Source organism: Cryptotermes secundus, unplaced genomic scaffold (assembly GCF_002891405.2).
Source record: "Cryptotermes secundus unplaced genomic scaffold, Csec_1.0 scaffold813, whole genome shotgun sequence".
NCBI lineage: Eukaryota > Metazoa > Arthropoda > Insecta > Blattodea > Kalotermitidae > Cryptotermes > Cryptotermes secundus.
In genome coordinates, this window is record NW_019735471.1 from 144,724 (window position 1) to 169,760 (window position 25,037).

Below are 25,037 nucleotides of genomic sequence, written 5' to 3' on the forward strand. Positions count from 1 at the left end.
ATTCCACGGCCGTCTTCAACAAATTCGTAATCCTTTTCCGGTTATGGGCCTACCGTTTAGCTTTTTCTATGAAATTAAAATATTCTTGCGACGATAAATACAATAGTTTTGAGGGCTGTTGAACCGAACACATAACAGAGAATTTAACAAATACTGTGTCAAGATAGTGGCAATTCACTTATATATATATATAGCGAGAGAGAGAGATTATATAATCAACATTATGACGTCAAATATGGATCTAGAGGAAAAGACAATTTTATCAAGAACCCTGCTGTTTCAAACGCACCAAACTCCACGTTGTATTGAAAATTGTGTGACTTGTATACAAAGTGAATGGTGTGGCGATTTCTGAATACCTAACGAAGTGCATGGAGTAGAGTCCTTCTAGAGAAACTAATAGTCGCCAAACTAATCAAGAAATTACACGGCTCTTATGGCATCCAAAGACTCATTACAGTGTCCACAACAGCCTGCCATTGGAATCTGTCATAAGTGAAATTAACTCAAATATTTATTTTAATATTATCTAACCACTGACATCTTTACTCGCCGGTGGCCCCTTTTTCAGGTTTTCCAGTTACAATGTTGGATGCATTGCACATCTCCCGAATAGCGGAACGGGAGTGCTAGCCCCACAGCTGCAGCTTTTGAAATCATTGTCCATTTCTGCTCCAACAGTTTTACTGCAGTGGGCCATCCGAGCCACTTATGCAGTAGTTAACGTTGGATGTTCCCCGTGAAAAACAGACAACCAGATCTTCTAATTGATCGCTCATCTCCTCAAATATCCTTTGAGATTTTACCTTGGCTCCATTTGGTCAATTGCACGATGCTAACACAGATATAATCTGACCTTATGCAGATGTACACCTCGTCGTTTTCCCGAAACTCAACTCTCGTGCACTAGAAAAGGTGGAAAAGGTAAGCCATCCCTGTAACAGGCCGTGGAGGCACATATGGATGTGAGATGTCGAGGCTCCCACATTGTCTACACAATCGGCTCACAGACGGCGGTAAAGTTGTCAGTCAAAAGCGCCGGCCGCCCTTTACCCCCAGAAATATTCCTAGTACTCATTTCTGTTAGAGATTGAGTCGACCCCAGGGCCACAGTGCGGCTGGAAGGAATAGGTAAATTAAAAAAATCCACCTCCTTGGGACTCGAACCCGCGACCTCTCGGCTTGTAACATAGTGCCTCACTAAGCAAGGGTAAAGCTTCTGACTTGTATTCAGAAGGTGACCCGTTCAATTCTGAGCCCGGACACCGCCGTCCTGAATTTATTAATGGTTATCTTTAGTCCATACTGACAAATGCTAGGATAGTAAATCAAATTAGGCCACGACCGCTTTTTGTGCATTCTTTCCAGTTAGTCTTTTTCGGTATTATACTTACCATTTAACGCCGTATAGTCCGAGCTACTGACAGCGTAGTTAAATAAACCAACTATTGGACTGAATTTATCTGGCTCAGGATGGAGACCAATTGAAGGCTCTTGTGAACGTATTAATGAAACTGCGATCTCCATAAAATGGACTGGCTGCTTCTCAAGACGAACTCAGCTCCATGGAGTTAGTTGCTGTGCTGTGTAATGTCCGCCTCTAACCGTCGAGGAACCTGAACGCACCCTGAACGCCGACCTGCATGTAGTCCTGGGGTTAATAATGCGTGGATCTGTACCTCCACTGTCCCCTACGGCTCATTTCGTGGTGTCTAATTGAACACAGGTACTACACCGCCTTACCCTATTTCAATTATTAGGTGTTATTTATATGAAAGAACAACGTATGTGGAGTTCACATTTGTCTGTGAGTCCGTCCATAAGTCTGTCCCTGTCTTAGAATCAGTGCCTAAGTATTTGTGATGATTATCTTTTAAATTTGACATTGGAGACTTTGACTAAATATTGTTTGTCAATTTCTATTTTCAACAATCCATAACAAAACCTACATTACATCAGGCAAAAAATGAACTTTCTTTCTGTATGTCATGAACTGTTAATTAAATTTTGGCTATATTGGCTATTACAGCGTGTCACAAGACCTACTTGTCAAATGCCATTAATGGAACTTTCATGTATACATTTTGTAAATCATTCGCAGATGTTCTTTTAATTCGGTATTGTGAGTGATTATGCCACTGAAACGTGGATTATGCTTGTTTTATCTAACACATTTTGTGCTCTGATGAAAAGCCTTCACATTCCGGCTGTAGTTAAGGTTTGTGAGCTGCAACGAATACCGTTTGGAATGTTGTGCAATACGTCCACAGAATAACTTACACAATTCGCGACTTGTATGTAGGTGGCAAGTTACATGAACAATGTACAGTTATTAAAATACGTGTGATGATTTTAGAAACTACTTCTGTGGTTATCACTAGTTTCCCACTTTCACATGAGATACGGGGTTTGGGTATGATATGATTATTGGCCACTCACAATGACTGAAGTCCATAATTTTATATGCAAGCTTGACGCCTGCATGCCGGAACAGTGGATCCAGAGGATACGTCTGTGGGATGTCATATGAAGAGACAACCACTAGTTTAACGGTCCTATAGTATTTATTGTAGTTGCACCGTGTACACAGACGAACTTGCGTTTGAAGAATAATAATAACAATAATGAACACACTGAACCAGAATTGTAGAACTGTAGAATCTAGAACTTTAACTGTAACTGTATCTTCCACTCAATGTATTTCTTATGTAACCTAGAGTCGGACATATAGAAAACCAGTCACTGTCCGTATTGTTGTGGGCTTTGCCTAGCAACCGCTGTTTACTCGTCGTTGCTAAGAAATGAAGCTTGCGTTGTCACACTTACTTGAATGTGGGCAGTTCCCACATGTCCATTGCTAAGCAACAGTTCATTAAACAAGTTCCCTCAGCAATTAATACGTAAGCAGCAATAGAGGTATTATTTGAAACGATGTTTTCTATTTGGTCCATGCAAAGTGGTTATAAAAGGAGTTGAGAATCGGCTTTGTCTTTGGCAAGGTTAAACTTGGCCGTGGTCAGGCATAAGACCGTTTAAGTGACTAGACTGCCGTTGCAACAAGAGCTGTTAAGGATAGGGCATGATCTGTTGTACTGAGCCTGGATTGACAGAGGACTTGTATATATTGTTATGCGTTTAATAAAATGTAAAGTGTACATACTGACAACACACTTATTACCGCTGACTGTGACTCTGGCAAATGACAGACCCGTCCTCTCGTCAGAGAGAGCGCCCCACATAAATAAGTCTGCAACTGTCTGACAGTAATAAATATCTGGCCTTAAGCCTCAGGTGGGTGCTTTGTTCCAAGAAAAACTGACCGACTGACCGTCGGTCGTTGCATAACTTAGACTTAGACTTTGACTTTGGCAGTCGAAGATAATTGAGAAGTTATGGCAACAAGAGAGTTGGAAGTTGCAGCAGAAAGTTGGATTGAGAGTTCCGGAATCGACGGCAGAGAAGATCGAGGCATTAAAAGAAGTTGACTTCTAAGTCTGACTGTGAGAAGAAGACTTTATGTGTGTAGAAATTACAGTGAGACACTTATAAATCCGTTGCCAGGATACGACTATTGAAGATTGAGAGAACTTATCGTGTTATAGTGATTTGTATTTTATAAAGCCGATCACAGTGGCCGCGCGGTCTAAGACATGAACCTTCTTCGCTGGCTTGAACACTGGGATCGTGGGTTCGAATCCCACTCAAGGAATGGATGTCTATGTGGGTTTATTCTGTGTTTGTGTTGTTCTCTTTATAGGCAGCGGCCTTGCGATTGGCTGATCCTCCGTCCAAGGAGTCCTACCGACTGTGTATAGGATTAAGAAACTGAAAAAGCGCCCAAGGTCCAGCAAAAAGGATTGTGAAAAGATAGATAGATAGATTGATAGATAGATAGATAGATAGATAGATAGTGGTTTGTAAAGTGTGGAAATTAGCTATACCGCTGTAATTAATTGTAGTTACCAGTTGTGTGTTTAAGTGGTCAGTAAACCCAATATCCAATCCATACTCCGTCTTTAGTCACACAATGTATAATCGTCTCTTTTAATACAGCATGTGCATACAATCGAACAGGTTCACTTTTGGTAGCAGACAAATTAATGCTTCCACAGAATTAATATAGATAGGGATTCAAAGCCACACTGATATCTTAGGAAATAGACCATTTGTGGAGGATGTAGTGTGTCTTTGCTATGTACATGTCGCAGCATGTAGTGAGTCGTTACTAGGTTACGGTACAGAAAACAACTTATAAGCGTAACATTGATTGCACATACAACAGAAGAACACGTCACGCAACAATAGGAGAGCTGCGGGAAGCGGTGTTGCCAAGCGGCCCGCACAAGGCGGGCAGTGTCGTTGCAATGGAACACGTTATATAAAAAAATACAACGCAACCCGCATTAATAGAGGAAAGGTGTTTTGTTTGGAAAGGTAGCGAAGGTTAAGGTATTGTTATGAACATTTTAAATTCTTTCTAGGATACCAAGGGAATCATCGGTAGCATAGTTGGTTGAGGCACTACGCTGCTCTGCGCTGCGCCAGGAATGACCGCCTCGCCACTCCGCTGGCATGCCCGACTCGCTGGGCTGCCTCAGCTAGTAGGCGGTCATGTCCGACTCACTGGGCGTCTGGCGTAGCTACCGCCTCATCATTCATACGACATCCCACATTGGTGACCCCGACGTGATGATGGAAACCGCAGACAGTTCATCGGCAGAAGTGCCCAGAATGACCGTGCGGCTTCCGCCGTTCTGGGCCGACAGACCAGCAGTTTGGTTCGCTCAAGCCGAAGCACAGTTCACTTTGGCCGGTATCAGTAGCGAGCAGACAAGCCGGAAGGTCACAGGCTCGAGTCCAGATGATGTGGATTTTTCAAATTATCTAATCCTTCCAGGCGCATTATGGCCCTGGGGTCGACTCAGCCTCTAACAGAAATGAGTACCAGGAATCTTCTTGGACGTAAAGGGCGGCCGGTGCGTAAGGCTGACAACCTCACCGCCATCAATGAGCCGATTGTCTAGATAATGTGGGAGTCTCAACGTCTCACAACCCTACGGGCCATCACGGCCTGTTACAGGGATAGCTTTACCTTTACCTTACCTAGGATACCGAGATACCGCGAGCATAAGGATGGCAGCCAGCTATTGGAATGAAGAAAAACACAGCAAGAGCTTCTTATATTAATCGTAATTTGGGTCCGATTTATTATCATTTGGACTACTACTCAGTTCTGTTGAACTAATCTCTCGGTTATAAATAGAGAAACAATCTAATTAGCATTGACAAAATACTTGTATTCACAGCCATTAACAGAATTACATTTCCGTATGATACATTATAATCTTTATATGCATCTACAACACACTTAACTCTAAGCGAATGTAACACATTTAATAATTTTATTTGATTTTTTAAGAATGGAGGAAGATATCTATTAACTCATGCTTACTGTTGGGGAGATATTTATTAATAAAAGGATAATTAAATACAATTCTAGTGGCCCAACTGTTCTTTAATACAAATCATAAATTTAGGCGGTATCAGGAAGCTGTACAAGAAGGACTGAAGCCGTAAAGATCGTCAGCAGCAGTCACGCTGTCTTCAGACCTGTAGCAGAAGTCACGCTGTCATCAGACCTGTAGCAGAAGTCACGCTGTCTTCAGACCTGTAGCAGCAGTCACGCTGTCTTCAGACCTGTAGCAGACGTCACGCCCCAGATCAAAAGCAGCTTAACTCAAAGTCTTCCTAGCAAATTATCAGTGCAGACAGAATGTCAGAATGGGAGAATAAACGGTGGTAAATTTGTGAAAGAATGGAAGAAAAAATTATCCCGAAAATAATTTTAAATTTTAAAACATATTGTAATTGTATTTGGAAGAACAGTAGACCCGGACGTTGCCGTGAAGTGGTAACCATTCCCACTTCTTACTAGGGAGGCCAAGTTACCGTTTTTCTTTTAGAACTTCTGAGAATGAAATTAAGTTCCTTACAAAGCAAATTAATCACCAAAGCTAACTGTATTCCTTAAATATTACATCTTGAAACTAAAAATATTTGAAGTTCCAAGACTCTATGAAAATCTCTTCTAGCGTGAGTTTTGTTTCGAGTTTCCTTGAGCGATATCATGTGCATTAAATTGTGGTCTCTTTCGTGACCAGTGAACACGCGGATTCAAATTCTGTCCCGGGGTACAGCTATCCTTTCTGAGGTTCTCCGGGTTTTCCTCATCCCCTCTAAGCAAATTACGGGATAAGACATGTAATTTGGCCATGCCAGTTTTCTTCCACGTCGTTCACAATTCATTATTCAGTAGAAACCCCGATAATTTTACATTACACAATCTTACCTATTGACAGCGTCTTAATTACGCTACGAATAAATGAGAATAACAAAATATGAGGTCCTTGTAGCGGTGGCTATGAAAAGTACCATTGTCTGAGGTACTATAACGGCTTGAAGTCCGGTGAAAGTCAACCGAAGTTTCGGATGGACATATTGCCTCTATCTTCAGGACAAAAGCTAATCTAATCAAGAAACCAGTATAAAACAGTCAGATAGCAGCGTGATATGCTCCTTCTGATCGTAGATTGACTTTCACTGGACTAAACGTTGTCATAACCCCGTCGGTCTCGTAAATTGCTGCTGGTCCTCGCCAGCACAGTCAGACCTGTTTTCGGGTCCCATCGAGACCCATAACCATATTTTTATTCTTTCCAAGCCTTTTACATGTTTTGAAATGATGGTTGTTTGTTGAGGCGAGGAGATCTATTACTGGTCACGCCCCTTCTGGGGGTAATTCCAGCGGACTCTCATTAACCTACCCTTTCTCTACCCCAAGAGACAGAACTCTTCATGAAATGTTAATTAACCATATACGTAAGGGTTTTCAAGTAGGCTACGGTATAGACTAATGGACCTAATCCTTGAGATTCATGTTGACATGGCGATGATTCTAATCAACTAAGTAAGACCAACCGATGGTATTCATCGTTTCAGAAGTGTTAGAAGTCAACTGAATTTCGAAATGCCAAAACGTGGAAATAAAGCGTTCGACCTATTCACGAACTCTAAATATTTGTTTTTATTTTATTTTTTTAAGTTTTTATGTGACGACAATGTCAGTCAGTATTGAGACCATGTAGCGACGATTATAGGATGATTCATGAATATAGAGCAGTTGGTGGAATGTTCTGCCCCAGTCATACTCAAATATTTAAAAATACATGAATGCCAAAAACTGTTGTTGCTGTCGCTATAATTGGAAGGCTACATACTCTAAACGAAACATGTTGGGGGCCGGCCTAAGGCATGAAGTGTCTTCATCCGCTCAACCGCTGGGATCGTGGGCTCGAATCCCAATCGAGGCATGGATGGCTGTGTGCATTTGTTCTGTGTAGGTAGCGGCGTTGCTACTGGCTGAAAAGAGGCCAGGACCGAACAAGGGGCTATAGAGCCATTAATAAGTGAACATGCACTTACAGAAATCTGAAATTAGTTTCACGTTAACTTGTTGACTTAGTAGAAGCGCCATAGCTCAAGCGGTTAGCCGCTGGCTTCCCACCGCGGCGGCCCGGGTTCGATCCAGTGTCTGGTCAAGTGGGGTTTGTGGTGGATAAAGTGGCGCTGGGACAGGTTTTCTCCGAGTACTTCGGTCTCCCATGCCAATCTTCATTCCACCAATTGCTCCACAATCACCCTCACCTGACATCTGGGGCTGGTATAATAATAGACCAGAAGTGGCCTCAGTACAAGGGGCTTAGTCCCACCCCACTAGCATTAAAAAAGCTTGTTGACTTCCTTAACACATCGGCAGAATTTAGTGCTTCACTTAGCAGTTAGTTATGTTCGCAAATAACGTAAAGTGAGCTCTGCCTGCCCGCGTATATTTCGTTCGTATGTACAAATGTATGAAACATTAGTAACACAAATATTTGCGTGGTGTGAAGTTTCTCTGATGCAACAAACGGTCCACGAATGTGATAAAATGAATACGAGAAAACTAATAGAGCGAATGGTGTTTTAAAAATGTTCCCTGCATTGACACAACAGATAAAAAGATGTGAGGCAATGTTTTGGTGCCGTTTATACTTAAACTTCACAAGAAGAAGGCATAAAAACATCACATGTCAATACTTCCTCTCTAACAAATGTATGTAAATCGAAGATGTGAAGTTAAAGTAAATTTGCCTCTGTGGTTGATTAATTAATTAAGCACAATGTCAATAAGGCCCGCCTCTGTGGTCTAGTGGTTAGAGTTTCTGGCTACAGATCCAGAGATCCTGGTTCGGTTCCCTGCTCTGCAAGATTTATTCCTAGAAGTAGTGGCTCTGGAACGGGGTCCACTCGGCCTCGTGAGGATAATTGAGGAGCTATTTCAAGGAAATAGCGGCTCCGGTCTAGAAAACCGAGATTAACGGCCGTGGGAATCAGTTGCGCTGACCACGTGACACCTCTATCCGCTAAAATTGGTACGAGTACTAACTTCGCTGACAAGCGGCGGTCGCTCTGTCGGTATAGTTCGCTTGAGGACTAAAACCACGGAGTTTATTTTGTTTTTTGTTGTATGCCAATAAGACATATGGGAGAGTGGAGGTAAAACTCCACAGTTCTTGAACTCGGAAATAGAAGAAAGTGAGTAGTCATCTTCACGGTCCCACCAATTTACTCCAGGGAGAGAGCCTCCGGAACCCAATGGATAGGAGGCTTGTTGGGCCCCAGAGCCGGCTTCTAGTGTATAGAAAAGAGAAAAATAAAGTCTCTTACATGTACGCAACGAATATTCGTCCATTGGCACAAATCATCTGAGTACTCGGTTTCCCCTCCCCGTTATCATTTTGTGGATGTTCAACATAGTCTACTCTTCTTATTTTCACGAATTTTCGTTTACAAAGTCGAATCCATTGGTGCGAATAACTAATAATGATTTTGAGATAATTCAACTGCAGAATTCTTCCCATGATGCTCTTCTACCGGCGGTCACTTCGAAATGTATCTGTTCCTTGAGATTTGAGGTTCTTGTGGCTGTGACTACGAAGATTACTGTCTTCAGGGATGTGATGCCGTGTAGTTTGGTAGATTTTTACAGCCCATATTATTATAGACCAACCACGTCTCTAAGGAAAACGCCATTGCCAACGCGCGGGTTAGTACGGAATTAGCGAAGGATTGAGGATATTTTGAACCCTGATTAGGGAGTTATTAATAATTGGGAAAGTGAAGATTAAATATGTAAATGCCAAGATTTGGTCTATAGCTCTTAAGTTTGGGCCACCCTGCTTTTGACTCATATTTCCTGTCTATATCCCAGACATTCGTTGTCTGCTGATCAGAATTCCTTCGGATCGAACCACTGCCAGATCTGCGGCAGTGAATAATCCATGTCGTACTTTGCACATCTCTTAAGAATTATCCTGAAAGAGGAAGAGAAATATAAACATTAAAAAAGATATTAATTTAAAATGTTATATGATATTATGATATATTTGCTTGATTTTATCCACGAGCTTTCAGAGTGTTCATGATTAACCTGTTGTTTTACACACTAATGACACTATTTCTTAAGTTGCAGATTGAACAGGTTCATCTAGCTGTAGGGATATAGAATTTTATTCGTGAGATACATGGTTCGAATCCTGCCTCAATCCGAAAATTCTACTCGGCAGTAACTTTCATATAATTCGCCACAATTAATCAGCAGAAATATGTTGCTTATTCTGAAAGTAACGTTTTTTTCATACATAGTTTGTAAAGGTAATATTATCCCTGGACTTAATTAATTAAGCAGTGTGCCATGAAAGCATATGGGGTAGTCGAGGTATAAATCCACCATTCTTAATCTTGGCACTAGTTGGATGTTAATGATCAGCTTTACGCCCCTGCCGCCTAACCCCCTGATATCTTTTCCGGTACTCATTGCATTGGAGGCTGGCTGGGCCCCAGAGTCGGTATTGACGTTATGGAGAAGAGGAAAACCTCCTACTGCCGGGAATTGCACACTGGCCCCTCGGTCGTCCAGTATGTAGCTTGTCGCTATACCGACTGAGCTATCCCGGCTCATGTTCCCTTCTCTGCCGTTTGCATTCGAGTTGTGAAGATGACACGTGGTTCTGTGGTCGGTCCCTTGACCACAGAGAAATGGGAAGGCGGAGCCTTATTACCAGGGCCCGGATTTTGATGACATGTCATCTTTTTTCCTTGTATCCTATGCGATGCTCTTAAATATATAAATCTCGGATATGAGCTGCTGGTTACAGAAATGTAAATTTTATAGGTATTTTTTTTTGTAATTTTTTGGTAAATTTTTGGACTTTTAAGGGTATTTCTTGTTATTTTTGGCTATTTTAGGGAATTTTTCTTCATATGTTTTCTGAAATGTGAATAAGATGGAAGCGAAGTGTTCTTTCCCTTTCTCCTTCAGTTCATTTTTCTGGATTTTTTCGGTCATTTTATAGGTCATTTTTTAAATATTTTCAGGTCATCAAAATCCGGGCCCTGCTTATTACAAAGTCCGTATCTTTAAACACATATATCATTTCCCATCTTACATGTCATATGTTGTCATTAATGTATTTTGAAGGCCAAAACTTTTAATGGAAGTAAGTATGAAATGTCTTCGATTTTAATATCATGGAGCTGAGCTCTTCCTGAAATTCTGACATTAGATGGCTAAAGAAACTCTCGACCATCTGTGTAATCCAAAATTTGATTTCCACATTCACAACAGTCAATCATTTGTTCCTATCCAGAGCCACACCAATCTATTCCACACCTTTATAACTCATTTCTTTAACATCCATTCTAAAACATATTGAAGCTTCAATTTCTGTATAGAAATTTATCGTGTTCAGATATTCTAATAATAATTACGTTAGTATACCATCGATTGAATTGTGCAGTGGTTATCGGGAGTCAGAAGAAAAATATTACTGTCATATAGATCGGGGAAACGAGGCACTATACTACAATCCATAAAGTCGCGGGTTCGATTCCCAATGAGGTCATTGAATTGAGTTGGATTTGTTTTTAATTTACCTAATTCTTCCAGCCGCACTATGGCTCTGGGGTCGACTTAACCTCTAACAGAAATGAATACCAGGGATCTTTCTGGGGGTAAAAGGTGGTCGGTGCCTAAGGCTGACAATATCACCGCCATCTGTGATCCATTTGTCTAGAAAATATGGGTGCCTCGACGTCTCACAACCCTATGGGCCTCCACAGCTTCTTACAGGGATAGTTCATTTTTACCTTTTATCAATCGGCGAATCGTGAAACGTTGAGTAATTTACAATTTGTACTTCGTGCCTATGTATTTACGCTGTCAGCAACTCAGACATTATATTATCAAGTGACTGGATGACTTTGAAGAATGAAATGGCAGATATGTGGAAGAAAGTGATCATGGCTTCAATTTAATATATTATCCCAGTATTTAAATGGAGATACTGAGGAGAATAACGAAAAAGTTCACCCAGGACGGAGATTCGAACCGGAAACCCCAGAATATAAGCCAAGAACGTTACTACTTTTACTAACATGCTTAATAGAAAAGGTTGGAAATCTTTGCTTTAGACAGTTCTGGTCAACTCACCCTTCGTGTTTTTCGCATCCTAACACAGGATAATCCTTCCTGAAACATTTCGGCCTCAGGATATTGAAGTATGTTACACCGATCTTCTTGGAGATCAGTGTGTTGGCTTCCTTTAGGCAGTCGTAAAACTTGTCGTCACAGTCACAGTTGGACCTAAAGAAAACATACATTTCTACACGTAGAAACCACAGATCGACATACAAGGCCAATCCACATGCTTGACTTGTTTATATGAAGGATATTAGTCTCCAAGAACAAAAGGAGAAGTCATGAAATATATTTCCTTTCTCCACCTGCCATGAAGAAGGTGGAGAGAGCTGCTCACCTCGTGAAGAGTCCCGTGTTGTTGAGCCCGTGTCGCGATTTCCCCGCGTTGATGTTGTCCGGGCAGTTGTCGTGCTCCCTGCAACAGTCGTCAGTCAGTTTGAACAACCCCAGATCTTCAGCGCTCCTTGCCCGGTTGCCGTCTCCACACCACTGAGTTCCTGAAACCATAGGGCTCAACAGTCGCAATTATAGTTCACTAAGACGGGCGGGCGGGTTTCAATTCCCTTTAGGATCTTCAAGGTTTATCTCTGTATCTCTATCAGAACGGCTCTGGCGTTCACCCACTCTCATATCCAGCAGATACACCTGCTTGCAGGAAGTTTTGTCGTCTGTGAATCATGCCTTACAAGTCAGTCGGATGACGTAAGCACCGGAATGTTCCTTAATTTCCATTGGATTGACTGAATCGACTGGACGACAGAAAATTACACAAGTCCTTTGTCAATACAGGCTTTGCAAACAGATCATGCCTATCTTACGTGTACTTTACGACAAATTGTTCTAAATTATATATAAAGATTCAGTTCGTACCTCACAGGAAACATTACATTTCGGCTACAACGGGCAAACTGTTAATGATGTTTAGGGATAAAATCTCTGCTTACTGTGGTAGCTATACGAAACACACAAATACACTCTGTGGACAGAAGGCAGAAACTTCTTGCCTTAAAACACCTGACACTTATAGTTACTATTGGAATTTAAAGGGTTAATAGACTCTCAGCCATACTAAATACATAATTTACCTGGATATATAGCCTTCAACTTGGCATCTAGTACATCAGCAACGTCCTTTACTGGAGATACGATGGCTTCTTTGGCTTTCGGTGGCAAGAGAACGTTTAGAGGTTTCGTAATTCCTCCAACAATGTCCGATACCAGTCCAGATCTTGGAGCAATAGTTTCTTCTTCCTCTATATTGGCCGTGGTGTTCTCTGTGGCTTCAACGACCACAAGTTTCACCGTGAGGCAAATCAGTAACAACAGATATATCTGAAACATAAACACAGCTAGAACAAGAGTGGAAAGATTCAGTCCGTACCGGAGTGCAACCACTCTCCATGTGTGTTGATTGTACCTTGGCATTCTGAATTCGCACTTCCGCAAAATTCATTTTATAAAGCTAAAGGAATGTGTTCGCACCAAGACGTAGGTGGATGGACAATATTAAAATGGATCTTAGAGAGATAGGCTGGGATAGTATGCACTGGATTGATCTGGCTCAGGATAGGGCCCAGTGGAGGGCTCTTGTGAACACAGTAATGAACTTTCGAGTTCCAAAAAATGCTGGAAAATTCTTGAGTAGCTGCACAATTTGCGGTTCCTCAAGAAGGGCTTAGCTCCATGAGTAAGTAAGTAAAGGGATGTTCACTATTGTTACTTTGGTTACTATAACTATTCGTATTACTATTCTAGACAGGTTAATATACTATGGGTCGATTACAGGGACCGCGCGGTCTAAGGCACGAATTTTCTTCTCCCCGCTGAACACTGGAATCGTGGGTTCGAATCCAAACAAGGCATTGATGTATGTCCGCTTTCTTTCCTGTGTTTGTGTTGTCCTATGTAGGTAACGGCCTTGCAAAGGGGCGATCACCCGTCGAAAAGGTCCTGCCAGCTGTCTGTAAAACGCTTTATTTCAGATTAATTCTTAACGGGAACATGCCAGAGTGTCTAATTCCTAAAAGAATGAAGAGAAATAAGAAGTACGCTATGGCTACCATGATTACTGTTGGTTATTGTAGTCGCCGCATGTCTGTAATGGCGCTGCTGTCATTTCTACTTCACCACTTCGTGTGTCTACTACGCTGCTACTACGTACTGTAGGAAATTAAAAACTATGAAACTGGATTCACCTATAATGGCATATTTAAGCGTAGGTATCAAATATCATTAAGCTCCGTCCATCCGTTCTCCAGTTGATGCATGGACGGGCTGCCGGTCAAACATGGCCGTCCCTTTCTCTACACCTCGTGCAGAGAACACATAAAGTCATTAAACTCTGAATGTCCATCTTCCTATTACGAAATAATATTTAAAGCTTTTCTTCGTGTTTAGTGTTAAACACTTGAATATCCATTGGGTTGGTTTGTCGAAATCTTAGCTCCGTCTCTGCCTGCGAGACAAATCACCTGCTTTTTTGTATGGTTTCATTCGCACTCCAATTCTGTGTGTTCCAAATGCAGCAAAGTGCTGCGATAATATTGACTTTGTGTTTGGAACAGTTGCATAAGGATTCTTACAGCATATGTCATGGTGGCATACTGAGGCACCGTGATGCTTCTTAAGTTGTCTCAGTTCTGTTGTTTGCAACATAAGCGGATCTGTACTTAGAAATATACGCGTAGATCACTAGAAAGTGGTATTCGTATAGTAACAACTTTTTTCTATGCTCTTGAAAATATTTTGTGCCGTTGAATATCATACGAATTAGTTGAATTCGGGTAACGCTTGCTACCATTCAGTCCAGAACCTATTGTCTTCTCGTCTGCTGTCAAAAAATATAAAAATTGGAATATACAAAACTATAATTTTGCCTGTGGTTCTGTATGGGTGTGAAACTTTGTCTCTGGCATTAAGGGAGGAACATAGACTGAGGGTGTTTGAGAACAGGGTGTTGAGGAGAATATTTGGACCAAAGAGAGATGAAGTGACAGGAGGTTGGAGAAAACTGCATAATGAGGAGCTTCATAACTTGTACTCTTCTCCAAGTATAATTAGAATTATGAAGTCAAGGAGGATGAGGTGGGCAGAGCATGTAGCACGAATTGGGGAGACGAGGAATGCGTATAGGATATTGGTGTGAAAGCCAGAAGGAAAGAGACCACTGGGAAGACCAAGGCGTAGGTGGGTTGACAATATTAAAATGGATCTTAGAGAGAAAGGATGGGATGGTTTGAATTGGATTGATCTTGCTCAGGATAGGGACCAGTGGAGGGCTCTTGTGAACATGATAATGAACCTTCGGGTTCCATAAAATGCTGGGAAATTCTTGAGTAGCTGCAGAATTGGCAGCCCCTCCAGAAGGGCTCAGCTCCATGAGTAAGTAAATAAGCATCTTCATAATCTGTACTCTTGCGTCAGTGTTATTAGAATGATGACACCAAGAAAGATGAGATGGATGAAACATGTAGCATGCATGGAAGAGAAACCGATAAAAATTTTCGTAGAAGACCCTGAATGAAGGGCGTCACTTGGAGACCCTGAGCGCAGATGGGAGGATGGTTTAAAATGGATCTTAAAAAATAGTGTAACGTGTTTCGTTGCTGAATATGCCGTAGAGATCGTTAATTGGTTTATTTAACAATCTACAAATAACGGCTACAATTAATTATCACAACGTTACAGGTTTCCACAGTTTACAAACCCTACAACACAATCTTTTAACACTGTCTTCAAGAGTCTTCAAGTATTAATAACGCGGGAGCTATACCAGTCTCCCTGAATTACACACTCCGAGTATAACTGTACTACAGCACTCACTATGTCTGGAAAGCACACGAAAAGTCTTCCGCTCGCTGACTTCTTAAGTATCGCACACTCGCAGGCTGCTATGTTTCAACTCGGCGACTGTTACTTTATAACTCGCTCGCAGCCACTGTGCAGCTCACTTATATAGCTGCAGTGCTTGCTTGTTGCGTAATGAGTGCCACGTCATCCTGTTACGTCACCGCTGTTGACTCGCCTTGCATAGTTACCAGGTTGCGGGGCTCGGCTATCTTCGGCTCCGCTCGGCTCTCTTCGGCTCCGCTCGTGACGTCACCGCGCATAGCTGCCAGGATGCGGGGTGATTACTCGCCTATTACGCGAGCGTTACGTTACCGCTACGTGCAGCTGGGGAGGTAGGGGTCAACATGTCACAATATGATAGGTGGATTTGGACTGGATTTATTTGCTTCAAGATAGAGATCAGTGGCGGATAAAATGCTTGAAATTCTTTACTAGCTGAGCGCCTATTAGCTATAGAAGACGGGCTCTGCTCAAATTTGTTGCTTAGTAAGTTAGATAGTTATTCTTTTCTGATCTGTGATAGTTTTGAATATTTGACAAATGAATTCCATGCAGCCGTATAATTTTTTTTTAATTCGCTTAGTGGGTGATGGAGTCTAGCTGTGTCCACTCGGCACGGCGGCCACTTATTAACCTATTGTGCCTACCTCGGGTGATTATGATGATGGAGAATTTTGATGAAATGAAGATTGGCAGGGGAAACCGAAGTACTGGGAGAAACCCCCCCCCCCCCAGCGCCACTTTGTCCACCACAAATCCCACTTGACCAGACCCGGGATCGAACCCGGGCCGCCGCGGTGGGAAGCCAGCGCCTAACCGCTTGAGCTATGACACGGCTATGCGGCCCTATAAATTCGACTATCTGTCTTTATAACACCCTAAATTTGAATTTTCATGACGTATCTCCTAGCTCGCAGAATTTTACACCTTGAAGATGGAGGCGAAACGATCATCCGAAACGTCGGTTTACACAAGATCTATACGGCGTCACATCCAAGAATACGGCATTCTTCAAATGCAAATAAATTCTAATAACAATTGCAACAGGATGCTAAAATTCGACCTCTAAATGTATGCTTCTCATGAGCAGTAGTCATTCGATACTGAATTGAAAAGAGAAAAGCCATCATTAGGCAACAACGAGAACATATTCGTATTTTGATTAATATACATTAACTTCAACGTGAACTGCATGCCAGATAGTACCCCTGCCTTTACGATTTAGGCTACCTTTCTTTCACTCATGGAGCCGAGCTCTTCTTGAGAAGCAACCAATCGTGCAGCTACCCAAGAATTTCCCAGCATTTTATGGAACCCGAAGGTTCATTACCGTGTTCACAAGAGCCCTCCACTGGTCCCTATCCTGAGCCAGATCGATCCTGTACATTCCATCCGACACTGTCTCTCTAAGATCCATTTTAATAGTGATGAAAGCAGTTTTCAGGGATGCGGCGCCGTGTAGATATAGTGTTAACAGACGTTTCGGAAGAACGTATCACCTCCATCGTCAGGGTAGAAGACAAGTTGAAATCCTCCGAAACGTCGGTTAACACTATATCTACACAGCGCCACAACCTAGAAGACTGATTTCATCATAGTCACCGCCGTGAAGACCTCAAATCTTACATTTTAATATTGTTCATCCAACTACGTCTTCGTCTTCCTAGTGGTCTCTTTCTTTCTGGCTTTCCCACTAATATCCTATATGCATACTTCTTCTCCCTTCCCGCCTCATCCTCCCTGATTTGATCACTATAATTATACTTGGTGAAGAGTACAAGTTATGAAGCTCTGCATTATGTAGTTTCCTTTAGGCTACCTTTATAAGAACAAAAATTAATTTAAGTTTTTAATCTTCTTATAAAGATATATATACATATACAGGGTGTTTCACGACTTTAGGGCATAACTGCAGGAGGTGATTTCCTAGGTCTTTGTGATCAAAAAAGTTCACGTAAACATGTGTCCGATTTTGGACGGTTACGGAGTTATGACCGTTTTAAACTCAGAATAGAAGGTAACGATTACTGACAATAAACGGAACAAAATAATAAACCAGTATAATACATGATACATTTAAAGTATGAATGTAAAGTTAACTTCGTGAAATTACCTTTAATTTGAATTTATTGGTGCTTAAATCTGATTTTCGAGAATGTCACCGCCAGCTGCAACACAGGCTGCCGCTCGGTTGTGAACCGCGCCGGACATACCAACCCACCCAGCCTTAGGTAGCTCTCAAGTGTCGAGATAACGAGAACGCTCTGTCCGTAGCTGGCTAAAAATAGCGAGCCGCCAGCTGACAGCCGCGGTTCACACGAGGGCGTGTACGGGAATGAAAGAACGGTCTAACTCCGACTTTAGGGAATAACTCTGTAACCGTCCAAAATCCGACACATGTTTTTATGAACTTTTTTCATCACAAAGACCTAGGAAATCACCTCCTGCAGTTATGCCATAAAGTCGTGAAACACTCTGTATATATATGTATATTAAATCTGAAGGAAGAATCCTTCTGATAAAATGGTCCTGTAATGTATTTCGCTCGTCTCCGACTTGCACTTTGCAAGAAAATATCTTAATACAGTGTCTGGTCCTGAAGTCCCAGAAGGGTCACACAACTGTCTAAACGAAACAGGTGTCTTCAGGAGGTTAAGAGACTGAAACAGCAGAATATTAATAGCTTGATACTATTGTGCACTCACCTTCATGTCCGCTCCGTCTCCTGACTACAACGATCTGTGTTATCTTGCGTGGAAGAACGCACTTTCGAAGATACCTGCTCGACCTCTAATGCTCTTTCCATTCAAGGTCCACAGGTGCCTTGCGTTATATGTATTTGCTAAGGATCCCCACTCGCTGCAAACCGCCCCCCCCCCATTCACGATGGTGTAGGGACACGCAAGTTTATTTGTAACCTTAAGAATTTCAATTAGATGGTGCATTTAGGAAAGTTACATTCTCGTGTCGAGAGCTTCATTAGTCTATAGCAGTAAAAAGTAAAGTAAAGCTACCCCAGTAACAGGCCGTGAAGGCCCATAAGGTTGTGAGACGTTGAGGGTACCACATTTTCTAGACAATCGGCTCAAAGATGGCGGTAAGTTTGTCAGTTTTACGCGGCGGCCGCCCTTTACCCCCAAGAATATTTCTGGTACTCATTTCCGTTAGAGGCTCAGTCGATCCCAGGGCCATAGTGCGGCTGGAAGGATTAGGTAAATAGAAGAAATCCAATAACTTCATCGGGACTTGAACCCGCGACCTTCTGGATTGTAGCATAGTGCCTCAACCAACTACGCTACCGCGTGCCCTCAACTTTGTAGGAAAAGGAATTGTTGAGAACTTTTACTGTTTGCATCCTGCTGTGTATCATGATTTGTGGTTTTCTGGCCGTCAGCACAACAACAAAAATAAACCAATCGAATTGTTTACATTGGTTTTATTTAATGAAACTGCCTGAAGATGGTCCCAAATGTGGACCTGAACAGGTCGCAGTTAATAAATAAAACCAATGTACACAATTCGATTGGTTATTTTTTGCTGTTATGTTGACAGCCTATATTGAGAAGCCTACAAACAGATGGACTGATGTTAAAAATCTAATGGGAACAGCCACAAATCATTGGGCTTAATTCTTGAAGCTGATGATAATGTTATATATGTATCTGTTGTGTATTTTGAGAAGAATATTCTCTCTCCTGACCCCCCGTGTTTTCTCTCGCAGGTTCCTTCTGTCCTGTAATTCCTGTTTTGCATGACGCAGGCTCTGTAACTTGCTGGGTGCGGGGATTCCCAGTGTTGCAACTCGCAATTACATACAGCAGGTTGAGGGACTCTCTGAATTCTGTTTCTCTGGGCAATGAGGGTGATGTCCACTCTACAACACAGGCAGCGAGGAGGCTGCCTGTAGTGCACCCAGATATGACTAAAACCCTGAGAATTGTAGCAACGTGTAAGCCCGTTTTGGGGTTTATAAGCTTCAACCTTTATAACTTATAATACAGAGCATTGCCAATTTGATGATTTCTGGAGCTTTTTGATTCCTTGCTAGCGTGTGTGCTCCCTCCTTCTGAAGTGGCAGTCATCTGTTTCACACTGATGACGCCATAGTCTATCTCCTGGAGGGTCACAGTGACGTCGTCTGCAGAAACATTGCCAGTCAATTGCCTGATGACTTCAACAGGTTTATACGCCTTTGTGTAAAATGAAAAGAAGTGGATATTTTTCTCAGTGAGGAATTTCTGTACGGTGTTGTAGTCCGCCGTACTTTTAGTTGTGATCCGTGTTCCTGTTGCAGAGTTCCGGAAGAACTCTCCGCTCACGACACTTCCCAGTTCTCTCTGGAGACTAAGTTGACCGCAGCTGTTAATGCTCGGACTCTCGTTTGTTGCAGGTGTTTCAGTCGAGTTTCCTTCGCTGCCTGGCTCCGAATTTTCCACATGGAAGTCCCTGAGTGGCGTAAAGGAGTTAATCGTTGCCAACGGCCGTGGGGTTTGGTAAGTTGAAAGTGGCATGTTCTGTTTCTTAGTGCAGCACCTATCTTCAGAGTTTCCGTCTCTTTTTTGGTCGGTTGTTTTTTACTGCCTGTGAAGAATGTCGATTCCAAGCTGCTCGGTTGAAGGCCGTCCCTCATTTCCTTGTATGTTGCCGCTTACTTGTGAAATAAGCCGATAAATAGCGCCTGTCCATCCAGAAACTTGCAGAGGGTGTGCCTGTCTGCTTCAACTCTATCCTCTAATTTTCTCCACTTGGGGCTATTTCATAAATTTTGGGGGAATTTTGAAGAAGCGATCCTGTTTGAACTACAGAATCTCGTAGTAGATCTATTTTCTTGTGTTTCGATTCTCTGTACGGACCCAACAGAAAACACCGTTCATCTGTTGTGGGAGACGTGCTATCACGTGTTCCACTGCAGCGGCGCTGTCCACCTCGTGCCGGAACGCGCGGCGACACGACTCACTTAGCAAGGGCGTCTCTCTGTCTCCTCTATTTCGCCTCTCAAGCGTCATGGCACAATATGCATATTGATGAATATAAAAAAACAGGCTCGATAGCTGTAGTGAAGGTAGTTTCTCTTGGGCATGAACACCCCCAAATCAAAGTTCCTAGTCGTTCCGGTAGCATTTATGTAAAAGCTGTGGCCCCATCCGCGCAACAACTGTTAATCTCCGAAATTTCTGTGCTTGCAGCGAGTTTCGGATCAGGCTTTATGGCCTATACCTTGGCAGTACATAAAAAGAAGGAAAATTAGAGGAATGGAACAAATTACTCGCTGAAATCTACCATTTCAAAGCTAATCGCATAAAAATCACACAGCAAATGTCATAAATGTGTTGGATTTGAGGTTCACAAAACTGTGACTATGAAGAGTATGGTCTTTCGGGTTGTAGTTCCGTATAGTTCGGAGAGGTATGTCGCTTCCACCTTCAGGATCTAAAAGTAAGCCAAAAAGAAACCAGCAAGGTCCAAGCGGCACTGGTTTCTTGCTTCGATCCTGAAGATGTAGGCAGTACGATCCTTCAAAACTCCTGTGAATTTTACCGGACTCCACGGCGCTACGTCTCAGAAGATAGAAGTCTTGCTATGTAGACTTCAGTAGCAAATTTCACACAGTTCCTTTCAGTAGTTTTGAAGATGAAGGATGCATACCAAAGTGACCGCTGCGCTCGTCTGCTTGATGCAGTTGCCGTAGAGAGCAGATGTAGTGACAGAGACAATGAATCATGATTAGAATGCATTGCGTATGATTTCCTTATTATTTTGAAACGAACATAATGCAATGCCCACTGTACACGTATCGAGTATCACGACCAGTCTAGCAGTTTAACCGACAAAAGCTTGCGTCATCGAAGGACAGACCGACCGCCCTTGACATTGTGTCGACTGCTGCTTACCTCATGACTGCTACAGCTTCAGAATTAATGATATGTTTTTCCTCAATGTCATTCCTGTTGTAAGGTGTGTCCTTATCGTTACAAATCTGGCTCTCAAGGATTCGCACTAATAACGAGTATTTTCCGTTTGAAGAGTTACCTTCTGGGACATAACGCCATACAGCCGCGAGCCACATGTTTTCACGCTGGTTTCTTGCTTGACTTTTTCATCGACCCTGAAGATGGAGGCCACATGTTCCTCCGCAACGTCTGCTGACTTTCAACGGACTACACGGCGTTATTTCTCAGAAGATATAACTCTTCGTAACCACCGCTGTGAAACCTTTAGACCTTACATGTTCCATCTGCAGTCAGAGAGTACGCAAAGGCCTGGAAGGTAGTTCAGAATATGAGGTACATAACATGAGTTTTGAGGGCGGTGGACGTTCACGCTGAGGCATTCTCAGATATGACACCATGTATTCTAGTAGGCGGAAACCAAAGTTTAGGAGGAACAAGTCTCCTGAATCTTCAGAGAAGAATTCGAAAGAGAAGATGAAGACAATAAATTATCCCGAAATTTTGGTAGCTATCATAAAGATTATATGAATGGGATTTGTTGCACGCGTGCGAAATATGGGAAGGAATGCAATATTTTTGTCCAAAACTCTGATAAAAAACAGTAAGCACACACGTAGAAATGAGGATTTACTTACCTACTCAGGGAGATGGGCCCTTCTTGAGGAACCGCAAATTCTGTAGCTATTCAAGGATTCCCCAGCATTTTATGGACTCCGAAGTTTCATTATCGTGTTCACAAGAGCCCTCCACTGGGTCCCTATCCTGAGCCAGATCAATCCAGTCCATACCATCCCATCTCTCTAAGATCCATGTTAATATTATCCACCCACATATGCCTTGGTCTTCCCAGTGAGAAAGGATTAGTGAACAATAAATCGAAAGGATATGAATTGAAATTCTCGTGGTCTAATTTGAAGTTATATCCAGACATTTGCTTGGAGATGCTGAAGAAAAATATGGAAAACCTCAGGATAATCAGTATCTCGGCCAAGATTTGAACTGGACACCTCCCGAATAGAAGTCAATAGCGTCACCGCTCGAGCCAACTTGCTGTCGGTGCATAAGGCTGAGCCGATTGTCTAGAAGGTGTGGGAGCCTCGACGTCTCACAACCTTATAGGCCTTCACGGCCCCTGACAGGAATATATTTACCTTCTTACCTTAATCGAATTTGATGGCAGAACCCTCATTTTCACTTCCCTGTGGAAAGCAGAAATTTCGCCTATCGTTTCTCAAATAATAACGAAATTTAATATCCAGCATAAAAAGAAACGTAAAGGTTGTCATAGTGAAAACGTATCAGGCTCGCATTCAAGGCGAACAATGTTTGAATCCCGGTCAGGGACTGACTGCTCTGTCCGGAATTTATAGCAAGCAGAACCTACTTCATTCTGGTTCTTGCTTGGTTTATTCTTCGAGCCTGAGGATGGAGGCGACATGTTCCTCTGAAACGTCGGTTGACTTGCAACGGACCAGACGGCATTGTATCCCAGAAGATAAAACTCTTAAAAAAGAACAGAATTCTTAGGTAAAGAGAAAATGTTTGGCCGTCAACATAACAGTACAACAATACCTCGCATAGTCCGGTTTCGATCAGTCCGGATTCACTATAGTCCGGTTTGAAAGTTTCAAAACAAATTAAATTTTAATTGAGCAAAATAAAAATAAATTCTAAAAAAAAACTAGTACACAAAATTATTTTTAATGCGTAAATGATCGGTTCTTTCCCTTTATACAGTCAAGTCTGTTTTTGTGCGGTTTAATTTTATGTGGTTTTAAAGTTATGCGAGACGATACATATTTCAATTTTTTCTGGGGTTCCCCGTTGTACCTATGCTCAGGTCGTTCATTCTTGAGCTCTGATAGCTATCGGTGGAGGAGGTGGGGAGAGCACTACTTTCACGGAATTTTGGAAGAGCTGCAACATCAGAAACGTTATCGAAAATATAGGCAAAGCATGGCATGAATTAACGGCAAGCAATATGAGGGCAGTATGGAAACATATCATGCCACATTGTGCAAATGATTTCACTGGTTTTGAAACTCATTTTGCTGAAGTCACTAATAACAGTGCAAACTGGACAGCAACTTGGTTTCAATGAGTCAGATTCCGTCAACGTAATTAAGTGCATCAAAGCGAACACTAATGAACTAGATAATGAAACACTCATTAACATAGATGAACAACGGGCTTATGAAGAACGGGAGGACAACTTAGACCACGACGACTGTGTTCAAGTACCTGCACGAGAATTAACAGCTGAACAACTATAAAAAATTATTGTAATGGTTGAACCTTGTCAGAGCATATTATGGAAATTGATCCCAATTTTGAACGTAGCCTTGCAATTCGCCGAACGATAAACAATGCAATTCGTTGCTACAACGAAATGTATGAAGAGAAAAGGTCAAAGAAGAAAAATGTGCAGACATCAATATTGCAATTTTTATAGAATAAAAAATGATTTGTGAAAAACATGAATTTTTTAAATTATTTCTAATAAAGACATTTGAATTTATTAATCGCGTTTTATTTATTGAAAAACGGAGATTTTTTTTAAACAAATATCATTTTTATATATATTTAGTTCCTCGATTAGTCCGGTTTCAAACAGTCCGGGATATTGGCGGAACCGATTACCCGGACTATATGAGGTATTGCTATATTTAATAAAAAAACCAAGGTAATTCTTAACAATTGAGTTATTTCAGTGGCTACTACATGTTTCGGTCCTCGCGGGACACATCATCAGGTAGTTCTACAAATACGTCTGTAGTTAATTGAATGCCTAATATGGATCCGTATTTGTGCAATGCATAACACTCATATGATACACTCGTGCATATGCCATAAAGTTAAAATTAATATAAAGTAAAACTAAAGGTAAAGCTATCCCTGTAACAGGCCGTGAAGGCCCATAGGGTTGTGAGACGTTGAGGGTCCCACATTATCTAGACAATCAGCTCAAAGTTGGCGGTAATGTTGTCAGCCCTACGCGCCGGCCTCGCTTTACTCCCCAGGGAAATTATTTAATTAATTAATGTACATTGAAGTAAATTACAATTCCTGTAGTTTCGGAGTGGCTCGTGAATCGTTCCTAAGATCGGCGGAAGAAGAAGAAGAAGAAGAAGAAGAAGAAGAACTGTCAAGATGGGCTTATTCTCGTTATGGTCTCGGTGTGTTTCTTGTGGGGCTTAGAATGGGGAAATCTTGACTTGGAATCGAAAAAATTCAGGTAACAGGGATAACAGTTTCCTCAGTTTTCCTTTCTGTAGCGAACAACGTTTTTATTAAATTTAATCGTTGTCATTAATAAGTGCAGATATACAGAAGGTGGCAGACATACGGACGGATTTATGCTTTGAATTATTACCGTAGATGATTTCTGAATAACGTCAATCTATTCACGTAGTTTTATTCGTTGGTTTGTTAAAGCGATTTAATAAACATAATGCTTGGATTTTGTTATTAAACCTAAAGAGATAAATCTGATAAGTCTATGTAATTAATTTAATGAAACAAACAATTCATTCTTTCTTTAAAGTGATATAATCAGTAACGTTTAGATTTATAGTCCATCAGGTTAGAAATGGTTGTCTATCACATCATATTCTATAAGATTCCGTTGAAATTTATTATAGGAAAGGAGAACATTAAAA

The 25,037-nt window shown here is 41.7% G+C and overlaps 1 protein-coding gene across 2 annotated transcripts; it reads right to left on the reverse strand.

Moving 5' to 3' along the window:
* Positions 1 to 5,273: 5,273 nt before the first annotated feature.
* LOC111869435 (phospholipase A2) lies at positions 5,274 to 18,220 on the reverse strand. Of its 2 annotated transcripts, none has more exons than XM_023860967.2 (6): positions 18,133 to 18,220; positions 12,664 to 12,910; positions 11,916 to 12,075; positions 11,591 to 11,743; positions 8,767 to 9,413; positions 5,274 to 5,639 (listed from the first exon to the last, which is right to left on the reverse strand). In XM_023860967.2, exons 1-5 carry the CDS (start codon positions 18,136 to 18,138, stop codon positions 9,329 to 9,331), a joined length of 651 nt encoding a protein of 216 aa, XP_023716735.1. In that variant the 5' UTR covers positions 18,139 to 18,220; the 3' UTR covers positions 5,274 to 5,639; positions 8,767 to 9,328. The 2 variants fall into 2 exon arrangements, with proteins under 2 accessions (XP_023716735.1, XP_023716734.1); XM_023860966.2 differs by having other exon boundaries at positions 5,274 to 5,697.
* Between the last annotated feature and the right edge of the window lie 6,817 nt (positions 18,221 to 25,037).